Raw genomic sequence first — 18,225 nt, 5'->3', positions numbered from 1 at the left:
TTTAATTTTTCTTAAAGTTAGTTTAAGGAGGGCTGGTCGGCCTAATGAGGAAACCCCACTTCACATAAACCTGATTACAGCCCTGATGTCATATTGTACTTTATTTTCTTGAATATGTTTATATTAACATACTGTATTCATGGACGTCCCTCTACTTGCATTCTTCTTAAGCAAAAATTGTTTTCATTCATACTAATGTAGTACATCATTTTTTAAACCATGATTATAAATAGCTTGTGGCGATCGTCTAGATTATACTGTACTGGATTGAGAATGGAATTTCTTCAACTTGAATAACCAGCAAGGAAAGTGTTTGATATTTTTATATAATAAAACAATAACTTTAAATTAAAGAATACCATCAAGTGTTTATTTGATCTTACAGCTAATTCACAACAGAGGAATGGAGTGGTCACAACAGAGGAAAATAAAATCATATGAATTCATCATAAGATATTTGGTAAACACAAAACATGTTAAACTGGTTTGTTATTTAGGTGGTACTGAAAAGTTGTACTACACTTTTGAAATTACTATATCAAAAATGCAGCAAATAATTTATACAGTATTTTAAATGTATAACGTTTGCTAATAGCAAATTAAATCACTCCCTTTACACAAGAATAAGCTCCAATCACTTTCACAAGATGTGCTTAATAAACTAAGCTTCATTATGAGGCTTAGAGAGTGGGGAAAAAAAATCATTTGACAGCAGGATTTGAACACAGGACCTTGGGATTGGAAGCGGGCAAGTATCTTAACCACCACGCTACAACTGAACTACATGAAATGAAATACCAAAATTTAATAGCATTTATAAACCCACAGCAGGCACTTCGCAGAGTGCACACCACCTCAGTTTCAGAAATTTTGGACCACTCCTTACGGATTTTGGAACACTTGTGGGGGACCTTGAACCCCCTGAGAATATCTGGTATTTACCACCACTGGTAAACTTTTGCCAGATCAACTTTATTAATGTGAATTCCATAGCATCAAACTTTACACCCTAAAATTTTACCACCTCTTGCATAGACAAATATGTACCATTCCACTAAATGTTAAGATAATCCATTCAGTAGTTTTAGCATAATCCTGCTAGCTAACAAACAGACAGACAGACAGATAGTGGCGAATAAATAACCTCCTTGGTGGGGGTACAATTGAATGACAAGGTGATGAATCCCAAAATCATTAGCTCCTTTATTAGTGACATCATGAGTAGATGGCCCTCACACAGAATGTCTCTTCATTTTTATCAAATTCATCGTTTATGAAAATCAGAATCTCGGTGCTACCGCTCTGATGGCTAGGGGAAAACCGCAACCCCAAGGTACACGTTTCGCCTCCAGCAAGCTGAAAGACAAAAATCAAAACAGAATTGGATCAAAACAAAAGGAAACTTTCTTGTAGTATGTGCTATATAAAGACTCGCATTATCATTATTATTAACAACCATATTTCCTAATGATTACCACGTAAGGCGAGACTTTTTAAATACCTTATTTAGCAAACCCACCGCCCACCAATATTGATGATTTCAAATAAAAATAAAATTTCATTTTTGGCCAATTAGCGCACCTGTCACCAGGAAAATATGGAAATTTCAGGAGAAAAAAAAAAAGTTTTTTTATATTTTTATTACCCCCGCCACTGCCTTGAAATCTACAAAAATAAGATACGTATACTTCTTCCCAATTATATAAATTTAATAGCATCTAACCATCCCATTACTACACTATTTACATTCACCAATAAAATTTTATTTTTATTTTCTCCTCCCTCTGGATGGTTTTGGCAAAACTCTTTGCTTAATAAAAAACCAAAATTTTATTTTTATTTTTTTCCGCCCTCCTCTGACGATCTATAAAAATATAAGTTTGGGAAACAAGGTATAAAAAAATTCTTGCCAAAGTACGTCAAGCTTTGGTAAACACACATGAATATAATGAAAATGATGATGAAAATATGGTAGTATGATATGAAGGGAAATTACTTTTTTTCTTTTACTTACCTCAATTCTTGTTTCCTTGAACTGCAGTAGATCATCTCGATTGCATCGGATGTTATAAATCTTCTTTTGTGGGTAAGGATTTGTGTAGGTGATCCTCTGAAACAGAATATTAAACATAAAAAAAATATTAGTCTTCATAAACAAACTTCTAAAAGCAGAAGTTGGAGCTGCAGATTTGTTGTATGTATATTGCTAATGCTTGGTTTGAATTGTTTAAAATAACATTTTCCTAACAATGAGGAAAAAATTCAGCCTGAAACTTTTAGTTTATCACTAAGTTCCATCCTAAAATTAGCAAATCAACTTACTGCTAGTTGCAAATATCTCATCATACTGACCTTATTTGAACCTTTGCCACCTCCAACAGGAAGCTGGAGTTCAAAAGCCTTGGTTATGATTGGTAGTCTGCATGAAACGCATACCAACCAGGAGCGAATAAGCTGATGGTATTCGTTGTCTATGGCAACAGTCAAGGACAAATCAATTTAATAATTTATGAATTCAAGCATACATTATTATCTTTTATGACAGAGACTACTGATAAATATTACTGATCTGATTATCATTCATGTGATTTATTATCATTATTGATAATTAATTACTGATAATTATTAGTATCAGCTTATTATTGTTAAATCTAATGAACCTAGAATAAAAGAAGACGGCAGTAAATATTTTCAATCATTATCAAGTCATTGCGTCAATTAAATATAATTGACAAAGCAAAGTAAAGGATTGCATCAATTAAAAATATTTGACCAATCAAAGTAAAGGATACCAACAACATTAATGTACATAAACTTGCTGCCAACAGATATAGGGCGAACACCAACATTTATCTCGTGGACTGAGTTGGCTAAGAGCATGAATGGATCGGCCGGTGCTAATTGCATCTCCAGAGGGTGTGAGGAGAAAGCCTGTACCAGGCGTGATGCTTGAGTGCCTCTAAGAATGAGAGAGAATCTACTGGTTTGCCCTTCTACTGAATTCACATCCACCCTCTGAAGTGAATGGACGTAAAACTGCCATGTCTGTAGAGGGCGTGAGAGGTAAGGCGTTCTGGGGGAAAAATGAAATTTAAGAAATATTGAAACAATGACAATTTCAACCCGAAGAGTTTACTTTGTTATGTGCGAAAGAGATTTAGCAATACATTATTATAGAACTGAATATTCGGTATAGTAATACTTACGAATATATCAAAACAAAGAATTTCTTTATTTCAGGCGAGGCTCCACAAGCTACTTTCAAAAATACATCTTGAGGCTCCCCAGGTGACTAAAAAAAAAAATCTAAATATTAAAATTCTGGATGTAAAAAATTAATTGTGAATGTGGTGAATAAACTGGTCTACAGTTATATATTCCAATTGTTTACAATATTTTATGTCTTTTTTGTACTCATCTATCTAATGTAGTGTACTTGTATTTATATACAGTAGTGCTCTATACCAAAACGGTGTCAAGCACTCCAAAAGTTGACTGGCTTACATTATTCCTGCAGTTCTTACCACATTCTTAGTATTACAGATGACATTATCATCACTACATTTAACATACAGCTTTTCAAGCCCTGGTCCACTCACAGGAACTCCTGTAAACAATATAAATAATTCTAAAAATAAGCAAAAAGAAGAAACCATTGTACTAACTTAGTGAAACAATAATGATAAATAAAATTTATTTTTTCAAAGTATCAGTTTGCATTGTGGTACAGTGTCTAAAAACCAAAAGGTGCACCAACTATGTTCAAATAAAATAAAACAAAAATATTCAAAATAGAGAAAGTGAGGCCATATTACTCAACGTTTTGACTTTATTTGGTACAGTGTCTATCTCTTTAAAAATAAATATTTTACCTGGTAGATTCTGGAATGGAGGTAGTCGAATAGACTTCTTCAGGAATGAATGTTCCGGATGATTGAATCGGAATGTTTGGTCCAAGACATGTGGCTGAGGCTCAACATGCAATGACAAGATTGCAATGGATTTATCATCCTGTGTCTTGAAGTACACTTTCAGTACCTTTGACTGTAGGGTTAGGTCAACCTTCTTATCTTGGTATGGCGTTTGAATTTTAAAGAAAGGTTTACTATCATCATCTGGACCCTAAAGCAAGAAAACATCTAGCATGTATATTTGAGGAACTTGTAATTTTTTAAATATAAACACTGCAAGTAGCTGTAATAATTGTTTTAAAAAGTAGCACTTCAGGAACAAATACTATTTAAAATGTGACATATTCCCAGGAAACCTTAACAAAGTGACCTAATATTAAAAATGTTATTTTATATAATATACTATATTTAATTTAGTATAATCTACAATTTTTTTTTTTAAACCCTGCAAGTAGCTGTAATAAATGTTTTAAAAAGTAGCACTTCAGGAACAAATACTATATAAAAATGTGATGTATTCCCAGGAAACTTGAACAAAATGACAAAATATTAAAACATGTTATTTATAACAATACTATAAAATACTATAATAATTAATTAGCTTTAGTATTAGCATTAAGTATTAAGTGAAGTATTAGCATAGCACAAGTGACAAAAACAGCTTCAAAATTCAGTGTGTATTCAAAAGTTGCGAAGTTAACGCATGACTGCACACATAGTAAACAATCTGGAAAGTGACACTCACCTGTGGATTCACTGAATGGTCGGCTTGAAAACTCTGATACTTAAACGGAACATTGACCTTTTCTTTGGGTCGAAGGAATATCTGCAGACCGGGGACGTCACCTTTCTTGTCTTGTGTGTTAAACATGTTCTCTTCCATCGGGGTGAACGTCTCAAAAAGCTGCTTAAAATGACGCCATTCTCTTGGCTCTGTTATAACACTGATTCAAATTTAAAAACATAAACTTTTAAAACGATTTCTATTATTTTTCCCTGTTATTGACAGCAAACAAAAAAGGTTTTGTTAGGCCTAATGAATGGGTAATTAGCATTAACCTGGGAAAATGCAGATAACTGTGACATATACTAACGATGATGAGCAATTGTCATTAGAGCTGAAATTAATAGATATCATTAAAATCTGGTTTTGAAAAAGGAGGCAGTTTTTGCATGTGATAGGAGAATGTTACAAAAGTTTGAGAAAGGGAATACAGATACTTTAGCTGAAGAAGGCAAAACATACCCTACTTCCACTATATAAGGGGTCCACTCCCAAGTTAAGAGAAGGTACTTCCAAGAGATCAAGTTCAATGAGCTTTAATACATCTTAAAGCATTTTGCTGCAAGTGATGATACCCATGGCCAACAAACTTGACGACAATTAAAAATACAATAGTAAAAACATATTCTGAATTTGCAGAAGATATGTTTCCTCGAAAATTGCTTGCAGGAGTGTGGAGGCTTGTGCCATTTTTGAGGAGACTCCCGCTACTTGCTGGAGGCTTGGGAAGCCTTGATTTAGTATATATTTTCATACCTAAGTTCTGGGTCATTGCTCTGTATTGAGATGGTGTGTTCAACATTGTATGGGTTCTTAAGAACAAACTCAAAGAACTGTGCATGTCCAAATGACGGATGAACTGTGTGCTCTGTAGTAATCACTGACTGCAGCATGTTTAAGATGTTTTCATTCTTGGTTCGATCCCTGAAATTTTATCATTAAAATGATAACAATAATAATAATATTAATAATTCAATTATTTAACAATAATAATTATAATAAGTATAATTATAATAATTACTGTAGCAATCATTTATAATTATATAATAAAATTTGATGTAACATAATTCATAATTCAGTCTTCTTGGCTGCCACGTTTTATGCATTTTGTAAATTTTGAATTTTGAATAAAATACCATTATATATAATAATTATTATAATAATGATGACGGCAGAAGGAATGATGAATGTGCAGATAGCGATGATCATAATGATGATTATCATAATGATGGTGATCATAATGATAATGACAATGATAATGAAAATACTAATAACTAAACATATGCATCAAAACCTAGCTACCAGTGTTCAGTTCAGTGGTTTAATGGTATGCCAACAGACTGATAGCTCAGTCTCTAGAGGTCATTGGTTCAATTCCCACAGAATATTTAAAATGTATTACATGCTCTCAGGTTTGAGCAAACATTTGTTTTTTTGAATAAATTTAAATTGTAATTTTGTAAAAATAATGGTGATATTAATTGTAGTTGTGGTGATAATAATTATAATAATTTACTGTATAGGATTTTATATTGTATAGTTTATATTTTTGTAATTAATCCTTAACTAATTTTATTATGCAATGATGATTGAATAAAATATACCAGAATATATAACATCATCATTATTTGATGAATAAAACAAAGGAATTTTAATAATTTAATAATATACAATAATGATAATTTGTTTAAAATTATTATTACTACAACTTGTTTAAAATGTGTGTGCAAATTTTATTGTATTATATTTATGATTCTTTTTGTTATTCAGCCCTGTAACTAGTGACTATTGTCACTGTTGGATGATAATGAAATAAAATGAAATAAAATAAAAACAATTTTATTAATAAGTACTTTCATCATATACACAACTTACCGGTACATCATAATAGTTTTGAGATCACGATTCCTTTGAACTCTTTCTTCTTTTTTCAGCTATAAATAAATAGTAGGACAAAAAAATTACTTTCGACAAACAAATAAATGTTTATATGGGAAATAAATATACAGTTTATTCAGTACATTCTCAACTGCCTACAAAATATAAACCTTCCTCGAGTGGGGGTTTGGGTGTACACACCTAAAACACCACCCTTGGACACTGGCCTGGTATTGGTTTGTTAATAATACTAGCATTAAAGAATTTGAGGTATTCCTACCAGAACTGATTTGGATGTTCCATTTGAAGTATTTTCAATTTGCCTTAATGCTTTCATTCGTGCCAGCTTACGTAGCTTCACTGCATCGCACTCACGATTTGACTCCTGCAGAGCCATGTCTTGTCGTGAGAAAAGTGCAGAGGCCAACTCCCGGTCTGTTTCGGTCATGTGAGATGCACGATAACTGCGTTTCTGTTGTAGACTTGCGAGTCCTTGACCTGCAAGTTAATATCAAAAATAAATTTGCACCGCCATTTAAACAACAACCATACTATACAATACTCTACAAACCATAATTGATTACATTGGAACTCAATGTACCAAGTCAATTTTATAAAATAAAAAAAATAAAAATTAATGTGAACATTTTCCTTGGTAACATTTTCCAATCTTGCAATAAGTTTAACTGTAAAAGCATTTTTCATTTATTATATACAATTTAGTTTTTATAATTTCTTTATAATTACTGTATATCATCATAATTGTACAGAATGTAATGTTGAAAACAATGATGAATAAATCCTCCCCCCTAAATCCTCCCCTGCCATTGAAATACAAGTGCTAACAAAGGTAAGGTTTAGCTAGAGTAAAAATTACTCTTAGTCCTGATCCAATTTAATCTAATGTGAACGCAATACATGTGCAACTTGAACACTACACATTGAAGCGAATAAAAAGTGTTAACAATGGCAATGGTGTGTGAATACACAGAGTGATCAAGCAAGAAAATTAGCATTTATATATATAAATGCATCAATTCTCTTAACTAATCATAGATACACTACATCAAAAGAATCAGTTATAATAATGTGGCCACATACATCAGACAAAATCTAACATAAAAAATAAAAGACCATTATTCTAAATCCTGAATAACACCACTTCTTGTTCAAGTAAATTTTTTTAATAAATACACATTCAGATATCACAATAATACACACTGAAGGCCTATATTATAGCAATAATGCACAATAAATGTCTGTCATGTCAGTAATACATGATAAATGCCTATGTCAGCAATGCTAAATGCACTAAATGTCTGTTACAACACACAAAATGCTATGTCATAGCGATAACACAGCTTCTACTGTTTGCACCATACACAGTACAAACCTGCTATAGTCCTTGACATCTTAAATTGCTTAACTTCGCCTGGAAAACAATAACCCATTATGACATATAAAGATAAAAATACTTTTTCAACATTTATAGTTTTCAACATCCTTAGGATAGACTCAAGTAACAGATAGATGAAAAAGGTTGCCGATTGTGATCGAAGCGTCCAGGTAAAAAAAAACAAAAACATTATTTTGGTTATAAAGGAAAGTTTAACAATATGATATAATTACAGTATCCAGGCTTGAAATTTATTATGCCAGCTATTTAAGAGTTTAAATTATTTAACTGGAATTATTATCCTAAAATCCCATAAAAATCAAGCAATAAAACACTCTATTAGGATTACTACCTCATAATCCAACATAATCTAGTTTGTGTAGGTGATTATTATAATATAATCCTACTTAATCCAGACCTAAGCCATTTCATTACCTGCTTTTCTAGAGCCCATATTGAGACTTCCTCCAAGGAATGCCCCACTGCCATCCTCTTGAACTACGACCTTGCTCTCCTTCAACGTAAGACTTGTAACCTTTAAAGTCTTGGCATCTGGCATGTGGCCAACATTTGCTAACCTGAGATGAAGGCGTCCTCTTAGTACTGTTTGAACTCCGATAGCACGGACACTGCCCCCTCTTGACTGCAAAGGAGAAAAAAATTATCGAACGCAATTAAAATGTATATCTCACTGATTCACTGTTTAATTGTGCATACAAACTAGCTCCAGACATTATCTCAGGTGAGTATGATTACATTGTCATGAGCATTGAAGGATAACTGCTCATGATGTCAACTAGTGACAGAAGCACATAAAACCATCCATTTTCGATATTAAAGTATAAGAGACAATTAAATTATGAAATCAAATTTTATGAAGGGTGTGAACATGAAAATGGGTAGATATATAAAGTGTCTGTACCAGATCGCCTGTCATTGGTGGAGAGTCATCGCTGTATTCTGTTGTTATGATGTTGACCTCCTGACTGACCTGTACTGCTTCACGTCCACAGCGAAGCAAATGCTACAAAAAAAAAAAAAAAAAAAATTAAATATAAAGATATTTTTGTAGTTTTTATTAACATCACCTACATGTTATTGATAGGTTTAAAACACATCTCACCTTAAGATCTATTGCACATGACCCAATTAATAGCAGTGAGTCTCCATCCCAGACGTCTATGTGTAAAGTCTGTTGGTATAAGTATTTGAAGAATAGACTTCCTTCTCCAGACTTCAGGTAGGAAGGATCAACATTATACTTTATCTGGTAAAAAAAAGGACACAATCTGAATTTTTAACATTTTATTTAGCTGCATTAAAGTCTGTTTTTTTCCTTGTGCTTGTTTTGATGGAGTTTATATTATTTAATCTTGGTAAAAAAAAAAATATGGGTAATAAGCAGGAGGATCTGCCCAAGGATGTGTTATTTGAAAATAAAATTCAACGAAAGAAACAAAACAAAAACAGAAGTCTCACCATCCAGCCAGGTTTGTTATCCAATGACTTGTCATTTGATATCCTCCGCAGCACACACGGTAGCGCTTGAGGGTCAACAGACAACTTGCCCTCAACATCCCCAAGCTGCATTCTAAACAACATCATCATAATAGATAAAAATTATATTCAGAGAGAATATCAATAAATTTTACCTAATAAACTTATGTGCCATACCACTATCATCACTGACATTATTATCAAATTAACATCATTAGTACACTACCACTATTACTTATGATGATGATGATGATGACAATGATGATGATAATGCTAAAAATGATGATGATGATGATAATAATTATGATGTTGTTACTCCATAGAATTTTATATTACTCTTACTTTGCTGTTGTAACTTTTGGGTATCGGTATCATTATATAAATACAAATTATATTCAGATAAACTTTCCTCATTATAATCTTTACTCCTTATCATTACCACTATCATTATCATTTATAATGGTAATGCTGATGATGACAATGATGATAGATGATGACGAAAATCATGATCTTTTCACTCCATAGAATCTTATTTTACTCTTACCTTGCTGTTGTAACTTGTGGGTACCGGTAGAATTGGAATGTGAAAAATACTGTTTTGGGTGTGTTGCCTGAAGCAGCTTGTTGGAACTGTAACACTCTATCATGACAAAAAATAAGCAGTAAAAAAGATACATGAATAGTGACTGAACCAACATATAGGAGTACTATAAGGATTTAGCCAAATAAGAATAACTTAAAAAGACTAAGATGTTGGAATGATGGTTGTCTCTATCCAGGAGAAAAATGGATACCTGGTGGGATGTTGTAGCATTGAATGTTCTAGTTTCGTACGCCAAGCAAGTAGCGGATGATTAGGTATACTCTCCAGGGAGCAGAGAAGGTTGCACTTTGTGCTGGTTTGCCGTTGTATGCTATCCAGTGACCAAAGTTATAATAAATATTCAAGCATTATTATTATTATTATTAAGTCCACTGTGTGGTTGAAACCTTGAGCTAATAAGTGTTATAATTAGTCTTTAAAGTGCTGAGATTTGTCTGTTTTTTCATTTCAACATGGCCGAACTTTCTATTCAAAGCCTGAGCATAGAGGAAATAATTCTATGGTCTGAGGGAGTAGTCATAACGTATTCAACAGCCAGAGGGACACATTACCTTCCAAATGCTAAGATCTGGATGATGATTTCATTGCACTGTAGTTGATCAGCATTCTCTTTCTCTGGGTGGAATGCCACATGGTCCACAGGTTCAACCACCTCTGGTGGTTGACCATGTCGGTCCTTAATCTCCGGAAACCCTGCCGCATAGAGTCTGGCATAGGCTGCACGACTGAGGCCTGGTCCACTAGGATAAAAACAGGTATTAAACAGTGATAAGAAGATCTTTGTGACTAATGGGAGACATATATTACCTTGAAGAGGATTATGATACTGTTGTTGAGAATATACTGAAAAATAATTAATTACAATGAGGATGATGAGGTAGAAGAGATGATGACAATGACAATGATGATGATATTGGTGGTAAAAAAAGGGTAAGAGAAGAGAATGATAATGACGTGTTGATGATGATGGTGAAGAGGAGGAAATGATGATGACAATGGAAAGGAAGGAAAGTTAGAGGAGAAAGCGATAATGATGATGGTGTTAATGATGATAATACTGATGCTGCTAAAGATGATAATGATGAAGGTGATAATGATGGTGCAATCATGATCATTATGATAATGACAAGGAGGAAAAACAATGGTTAAATGAGTAGGGAAGAATAGTAAGAGCAATAACGACATAACATACATTTATATATTTACCTTTTCTGGTTTGGTCCCATGGGCATGATAGGGGCGTGGACTGGTGTGAAGGGGAGCTCCTCCAACTGTTCAGCTTTTTCTGGAAGTACCGTACTAGCCTGAGCAAAAAAAGTAATATCCCTCAATAAGGCCAAAAATTTTTTATTGTTTTGGCCACACCCGACCGAACCAAAATATTCAAAATTGAGAGTCGGCATTTTATTTATTTATTTATTTTTTTTTACTACAACGAAAAAAAAAATAAAATAAGCTAAAAAGGCTGGAATAGGCCTATTCTTGCGACAGTAGGCGATGCGACAGTGTTATGCGATCGTTTTGCTCTTCAATAGAGATTTAAAAGTGGTCTTTTTTGTATTTTTGTGTATTTTCTACTTTTTAGGCATAAACACATTATTGATAAAAATTTAAAAAAATAAATAAATTTAAAAAAAAAACTTTTTTACCAACCTACCCATTTTTTTGGATTTTCCCAAAACATGGCCAAAAAAAAAAAATTTTATTTATTGGCCTAAGTGAGTATACGAAATGAAGCTTGTCATTCCAAAACCAGTGTAATGTTGCTAATTGTTAAACTGAGTAACTAACATAACAATGTGGCAGTATTGTATACTTTAGTATAGAGGAGTCATAATACTTTTATTTGGGAAATAATAATTTATTAAAAAGTCAATTTTCATGTTTTGGTCACTGAGGCCGGTTTTGGGATGGCAAGCCTCAATCAATAATCCCATCAATTAATTCTGTCTATTCATATAAAACCCCATCAATCGGACAATCCCATCCATCAATATATAAATCAAGTGATGATATTGATCGATCAATAAATAAATAAATAAATCAATCAGTTAATTCCTGTTACATTAAATGAAAGATAGCAAATCCTCCATTCTACCTCAAGATGCCTTATTTCCATTGGTTGCATAGGTTGGTATGGGTTAGGCTGTATGCTTGGGTACGATTGCTGGTAAGGTTGTTGGTAGGCCTGCGGAGCAGTGCTCAGGCCTGTGTGCATCTGGGATGCTTGCATTTGGGCTGCTTGCATTTGGGCTGCCTGCATTTGGGCTGTCTGCATCTGAGCTGCCTGTTGCTGGTAAGCCATTTGCTGTTGGTAGGCCTGGGTGCTTGAGATGTGTTGTTGTCTGAAAGTAAAATAAATATAAACTGCTCTTACACGTCTCTCAGGGATTGAAGGGGACTATCAGATTAAAAAATAAAAGATTTTTTTAAAGCATTTTTCTTTACAAATTAAAAAAAAATGTGAGGGAATTTATCTTTATTTTTTGCCAGATGCCCTACAAATTCTAAAGTTGTTGTCTGATGTAAGATATTGCCATTCTAGGCCTCTGTGGGTTATTTTTATTCCATCTGATGAGTATTTAAAAGAAAAAAAAAACATTTTCCACCCACCCATATTTATCATTTTTATAAAAAGAAGGGCAAACAAACAATTAATTTTTTTGGCCTAGAATAAATGGGATCATATAGAATTATCTGATAAGATATGTATCTGAACACTTTTCTTTTCTGATAAGATAGCAGATACACTGCCCCAACTCAGTGTTCTTATTTTTTTTGCTGATTTCAGGCCCATTGTGTTCATATTTTGTTCTTATTTTTACACACTTTTAAACATAGAACAATACTATTGTACAGCAGTATATTACTGTGCTGCATTATGGAGGGTATTACATTGTCACACCTACAGCACATAAGGTACAGATAAGATGATTTTTTTGTTTTTCCTAGTTTAAAAAAAAATAAAAACCTCCTCATTTAACTTCTAACTTTAGCCTCAATTTTTTCATTTTTTTTCTTAATTTTTAAGCAATAACAGCCTCAGTGTTCTTAAAAAGAAGTGTAGGTAACAGGTTAAATAGAATTAGGCATGGATATTAAATAATAAAATGAATAAAAAAAAAAAGTTAAATGGATCTTACCGATTTATTCTAGGAGTAGGAGAAACTTGTCTTGGTAAAGGGGGTCGGGCTGACATTCCAGGATGCATTTCCCCGACAACTGATCCATCAGTCGTTGTGTGTGAACGCAATGATTGCATAGATGGATACTGTCCTCTGTGATCTGGCCTAACCTCCTTTAGTGATTTCCATAGAAAAATAAATATTGAATAATTAACATACAGCTTATAATACAGCAGGCTGTAGAAGAATAGTGATGAAATATTATACAAGGTACTATCACATTAAAACAAACTGTTTTAACAAATTTTCATTCTTTTACTATTTTTTTATTATTAGAATTAAAGGGAAGTTTGTTTTTTTTTGTTTTGGTAAAATGGTGTGAAAGTCTGCCTAATTGTCTGTGGGTATTTTTCTGTTTCATTAAATTTTAGCAATATTTATGTAGAAAGGCACAAAATAAAATGTAAGACTTTTTACATTAAAATTATGTGTAAAACTTACTATCCTGTATCACTGACTTTAGAAACATCACATTTATTATTATTTACTTTAAAATTATCCATATCAATACCACGACAATAAATATCACATATAATATCTCCAATGTTATCAAAACTAATGAAAAAATATTGACTTTATTAGAAAATGTAATTGAATGGAGCTAATAAAAAGGCTGTAACTATAAAAATATAAAAAATAAAAAAATTAAATTTCATTAACTGAGATAGAGGGTATTTTATATACCGCATACATAGATTCTAGGCATCTGATTGGTTAAGAAGCTGGCAATAACTTCAACTCTCACTCCCATCACTTTGGGGCAATAGATTTCACCATTTCCTCATGAGCAGTCAATGTTTGTATACTATGCCATATAGTGATTCTGTATGTTAGGCATTGATACAAGCACTAGTAGAATTGTGATAGAACACACCCAGTACCATATATGGAAAAGATATCAAAGTTTAAACGTAAGTAAAAAAAAAAAAAACTTAAAACATATAATAACCAATTAAATTTATGAATTAATCCTTAAAAATAATCAGCATAATTTACTTCAAATTATTAATTGGTTTCATGAATTTGATCGTTTATGCAAAGAAATTTGTGACTTTTTTTCCATATATGACCCTGATGAATAGAATGGTTGTTTGCTATAGAAAGTAAATACCTCTGGATCCAACTACGGCAGCAGTGATGAAGTGCAAAGAAAATGAAAAAGAAACAGAAAAAAATATTAGATGACAACACATCTTGAACCATGAAATAATAATGAGAATATAATTTATGAAAAACAGAATATAAAACATTGCAATGGAAAATGATGCTATAGCAAAGGAACTGTCTCTCAATATGACATTAAAATTAATTTGGAGCCCATATTATTCTACTATTCATGCTAAGAAGAGTGTGAACATAATGTGCTCAACATCACTGATTGGGAATGATAGAGCGGATAGCCACAATTGCATTGCAAAACTGAGGAAAATAAAGTTGGCTATAGCCTGTTTCTTTACAGCAATAACTGGTTATTATCATTTTATTCAACTGTTATTATTAATTTTAAATATGTGGATCATACGAGGTTTGCCATCCCAATCCCAGCATACTGTCACTAATATTGTTACACAGAGTAATTAGCATTAGAATGTGTCAGTATTGTATACTTCAGTACTGAGAAGCTGTAATACTTTTACTCATAACTTTGGCAAAAGTAAGTGGATTCCATTAAATGACCCATCATTTTAAAGCTTATAATGTGGAGAATGAGAATTTATTAAAAAGTCAATTTCTATGTTTTGTCACTGATGCTGGTTTTGGCCTGGCAAGCCTCATATATTTATAAGTTGTTTTCCTTTTTACTTTAAAAAAAACAATGGAAATTTAGTTTACTACATTTTCATCAAATTATAGGGAGCAGGCTTATTTGTTAGTAAATGTTGATTTTGCATATTTGTTTCCAAATAAAATGAAAGTAATTATATGTTTGTTATTATTATTATTATTATTATTATTATTATTATTATTATTATTATTATTATTATCATTAGCCATTCTTTGACAGAATATTTGGCTACCAGTGACTAGCATGCCTAGTATGTTATTATGGCTTCAGGTCACACACAACTAACATGTTCTAAGGTTTGTTTCCTGATGTAAGTTTGTCTGCAAATGTTGCCCATGTTGTTAAAGTCTATTTCAGTGATAAATACAGGAATGAGGAAGTCTGTCTATGCTGTATTTTATATTTTAAGATATTAGAGGAGTTGAGAGCTGACCAATGGAATAGTGGAATAAATTGCAGATTTCTTTCTAGGTGTAGTTATGGTGTGTTTTAATAATACTTTGGGTTGCTTACCAACTGGCCTTTGACAAGTGGGTCAGATAACAGGGACATTGGTGAAGTAGGTCTTGACCCAGCAAGAGTCTATACATAAAATCAATTTATGATAGAAAATAAAAGAAAATGCACAGAAATATTTTTAAAACTATCAACTAAAAAACAATCATAATTATTGTATCAACATAAAATGTCTTGCAACAATCTATAAACAAATTCACAAAACAATATAAATGCAAGATTTTTCTAAATGTTAATACATTTAGGAGAGAAAAATGCTAAAAGTGTTAATATAAGCAACAGTCAAAGTTACAAATCAAAACCCTCATCAATACAATAAACTGTGCACCAGTACCTATATATGAACCACAATCACTATGTTGCTAGGCCACCCAAGGACTTTTAACCCTAGTTATAGGTCCTTACCTACAAACATCATGCACAGAACAACCACCAGGCACCATCATTACAACCATATCACTACCACATGACCACACCAGTACTGAACCAAAACATACCTGTACCATTACCAACAACTGGTCACCAAAGATATGCATACTCCTATGAGCTATAAATAATTAAAGCCCAACACACACTGTGCCGACAGTCGTCGGCAAATGTGATATCATAGAGGAATGCAGCGCAAAGAGGCTGCGGAAAGCGAATCGTTTCAATGAAAAACCACTCAGTCTGCCGTCGACAATCGGCAGACGGCGCCATGTGCATTGTGTGCCCGACTTGAGGCTCTTACCTTTAACTTGAAGAAAAACTGAATTTGTCCATTGGCTTTTGAAGACTCTGCAACATCTGGGTCAGGCACTTTAAACATGAACGTGTTGTCAGGGTTTAGAATCGGACCACCTTGCAGCGGTAGAATCACACCTGTTTGGTTTTCTGTGAGGACCGGTGACCAGGAGGCCCATCGCAAGCACACCTTCATTGTTTGACTGTGATTGAAGCTAGCCGACAGCTGCATGAAAGGTAAGTATGAAATATACAAAATAAATACCAGTGTGTAAGCAATATTTAAAAAAAAAAATTGAAATTCATTATAATATTAACCTATTGCTGGAGAAAGACTCCCCAGATGCCAAACCACAAAGTTTTGTTATTTTTCGCTCCAGGTTTTCTGTGATGAGTTTTATATTTTAACTGGAGTACTTGTTTAGTAGCAAACTAATATACAGCCACTGGAACCAGTATGCTTTATAAACTAAGTCTGTGGAACCAGTATGCTTTATAAACTAAGTCTCATGTGAGGACTATGCACGTTCTATCTATTCACAGGGGAACAAAATCCTGATAACAAGATTTGAACCCAGGATCCTAGGATTGTATGGTCACCATTTTTAACTACCAACCTATAATTCCACTTTTGTGTTTATAGTTAATTATAATATATAGATATTACCAAAATTAGTTCACCAATAGAGGGCAGGCTTTACCTTTTTTTCTTGAGCACCACCCATTGGTAAGTTGAGTATGTACTCCAGGACAAATACAATGGAATAAAGAGGATCTTGAACCAGATCTTGCAGTTGAACTTTGTTCTTCATTACCAATGTAGCACCAAGACTCTCTCTGGTGGACAAAAATCATTCCCATAAAGACAATGCTCTTTTTTAATCACAAACACAGCAATAAATATAACTCTCTCTGAAGGCATGGACTAAAAATAAGCACACACAATGGTAATTCTTCAGTAATACAGTAGCACCACAACTCTTTTTGGTGTACAGAAATTAATAATATAATAAAAGTTAGTTCTTATCATTGTAGCACTGAAACTCTCTATGGTGAACAGATCATCAATATGCACATGTAGCAATAATAATGCAACCAAATCTACAGTTTTAATCAAATTATTCTGATTCTTCGTGTGAATTTTGAATAGAAATATAACATGAATTACCTTGAACCAGCAGATGATGGCCTGCCCTTGCTCTTCCTCATGCTAGACCTACTCCCTCTGCTACCGAATGCGTCTGTGTCGAGTAACACAATATGGGGCTTATTCACGTAACCCCAGCCATTGTGGACCCCAATCTGGAGGCGCCGTTCAGAGATTGCGACTGATCCAGAATCAACTTTCAAATCATCCTATTTTTAAATAATAATAATATACAACACCCAATCAGGAAACTTGTAAAACACAGAAGGGCAGGGATCATCATATACAACATATACATAGATCTTAAATTTGATTAGATGAAACTACAGTTTGATAATTGTACCACAGTTACTGATGCCAGATGGCAAGAAACTAGGATGTGGATATAAAACACATGCATATTTAATAATAGCCAGTGGATAATTAGGAGGGTACAAATCAAACTGGGACAGATATCCTACCCAGACACCTGTTATATCAACTAACACCTGGGTCAGATATGTCACCTGGAAACTTGTTATAACAAACAACACTTAGAATAAATATGCCACCTTGACACCTGTTATATAAACCAGGATGGTACAAATGTTTAAACCTACCCTAGCCATTCTATCATTGTTTATTAACTTGCAAAGCTCATCTTCAAATCTATCCAATGTTGGGTACAGGTTTATTTGCAGTCGGTCCAATGTTGCTGGGAATTTTTTAAGCGGTCTCAGTTTTCGGAAATTATCTCCACCTGAGGAAGAATCATATGAGATTATAACAATTACTATTCATTATTATATTTATTTAAAA

General features: G+C 33.1%; 1 protein-coding gene across 4 annotated transcripts in view; it reads right to left on the bottom strand.

Moving 5' to 3' along the window:
* Positions 1-228: 228 nt before the first annotated feature.
* The window catches only part of LOC117107143 (nephrocystin-4-like), a 33,255-nt gene continuing 15,258 nt past the window's right edge, over positions 229-18,225 (bottom strand). For 2 of the 4 annotated variants that reach the window (XM_033248707.1, XM_033248704.1), the window contains exons 6-32: positions 18,027-18,166; positions 17,449-17,636; positions 16,982-17,117; positions 16,288-16,506; positions 15,555-15,623; positions 14,367-14,378; positions 13,214-13,368; positions 12,169-12,415; positions 11,277-11,374; positions 10,622-10,810; positions 10,011-10,106; positions 9,449-9,560; positions 9,093-9,236; positions 8,892-8,993; positions 8,405-8,612; positions 7,967-8,005; positions 6,854-7,071; positions 6,571-6,629; positions 5,452-5,619; positions 4,657-4,855; positions 3,873-4,122; positions 3,525-3,607; positions 3,207-3,292; positions 2,793-3,073; positions 2,353-2,471; positions 2,015-2,110; positions 229-1,356 (exon numbers count right to left, since the gene is read on the bottom strand). In XM_033248707.1, the coding sequence (XP_033104598.1) occupies positions 1,216-1,356; positions 2,015-2,110; positions 2,353-2,471; positions 2,793-3,073; positions 3,207-3,292; positions 3,525-3,607; positions 3,873-4,122; positions 4,657-4,855; positions 5,452-5,619; positions 6,571-6,629; positions 6,854-7,071; positions 7,967-8,005; positions 8,405-8,612; positions 8,892-8,993; positions 9,093-9,236; positions 9,449-9,560; positions 10,011-10,106; positions 10,622-10,810; positions 11,277-11,374; positions 12,169-12,415; positions 13,214-13,368; positions 14,367-14,378; positions 15,555-15,623; positions 16,288-16,506; positions 16,982-17,117; positions 17,449-17,636; positions 18,027-18,166 (3,854 nt within the window). In that variant the 3' untranslated portion in view covers positions 229-1,215. The remainder of the gene's footprint in view (positions 1,357-2,014; positions 2,111-2,352; positions 2,472-2,792; positions 3,074-3,206; positions 3,293-3,524; positions 3,608-3,872; positions 4,123-4,656; positions 4,856-5,451; positions 5,620-6,570; positions 6,630-6,853; positions 7,072-7,966; positions 8,006-8,404; positions 8,613-8,891; positions 8,994-9,092; positions 9,237-9,448; positions 9,561-10,010; positions 10,107-10,621; positions 10,811-11,276; positions 11,375-12,168; positions 12,416-13,213; positions 13,369-14,366; positions 14,379-15,554; positions 15,624-16,287; positions 16,507-16,981; positions 17,118-17,448; positions 17,637-18,026; positions 18,167-18,225) is intronic. The other 2 variants (XM_033248705.1, XM_033248706.1) reach the window with 2 other exon arrangements.

Source organism: Anneissia japonica, unplaced genomic scaffold, assembly GCF_011630105.1.
Source record: "Anneissia japonica isolate Jap-2015-1 unplaced genomic scaffold, ASM1163010v1 scaffold287864_len1152817_cov193, whole genome shotgun sequence".
NCBI classification, from domain to species: domain Eukaryota; kingdom Metazoa; phylum Echinodermata; class Crinoidea; order Comatulida; family Comatulidae; genus Anneissia; species Anneissia japonica.
Note: the sequence above shows the minus strand (reverse complement) of the source record. Positions and strands in the feature narration are given on the sequence as shown.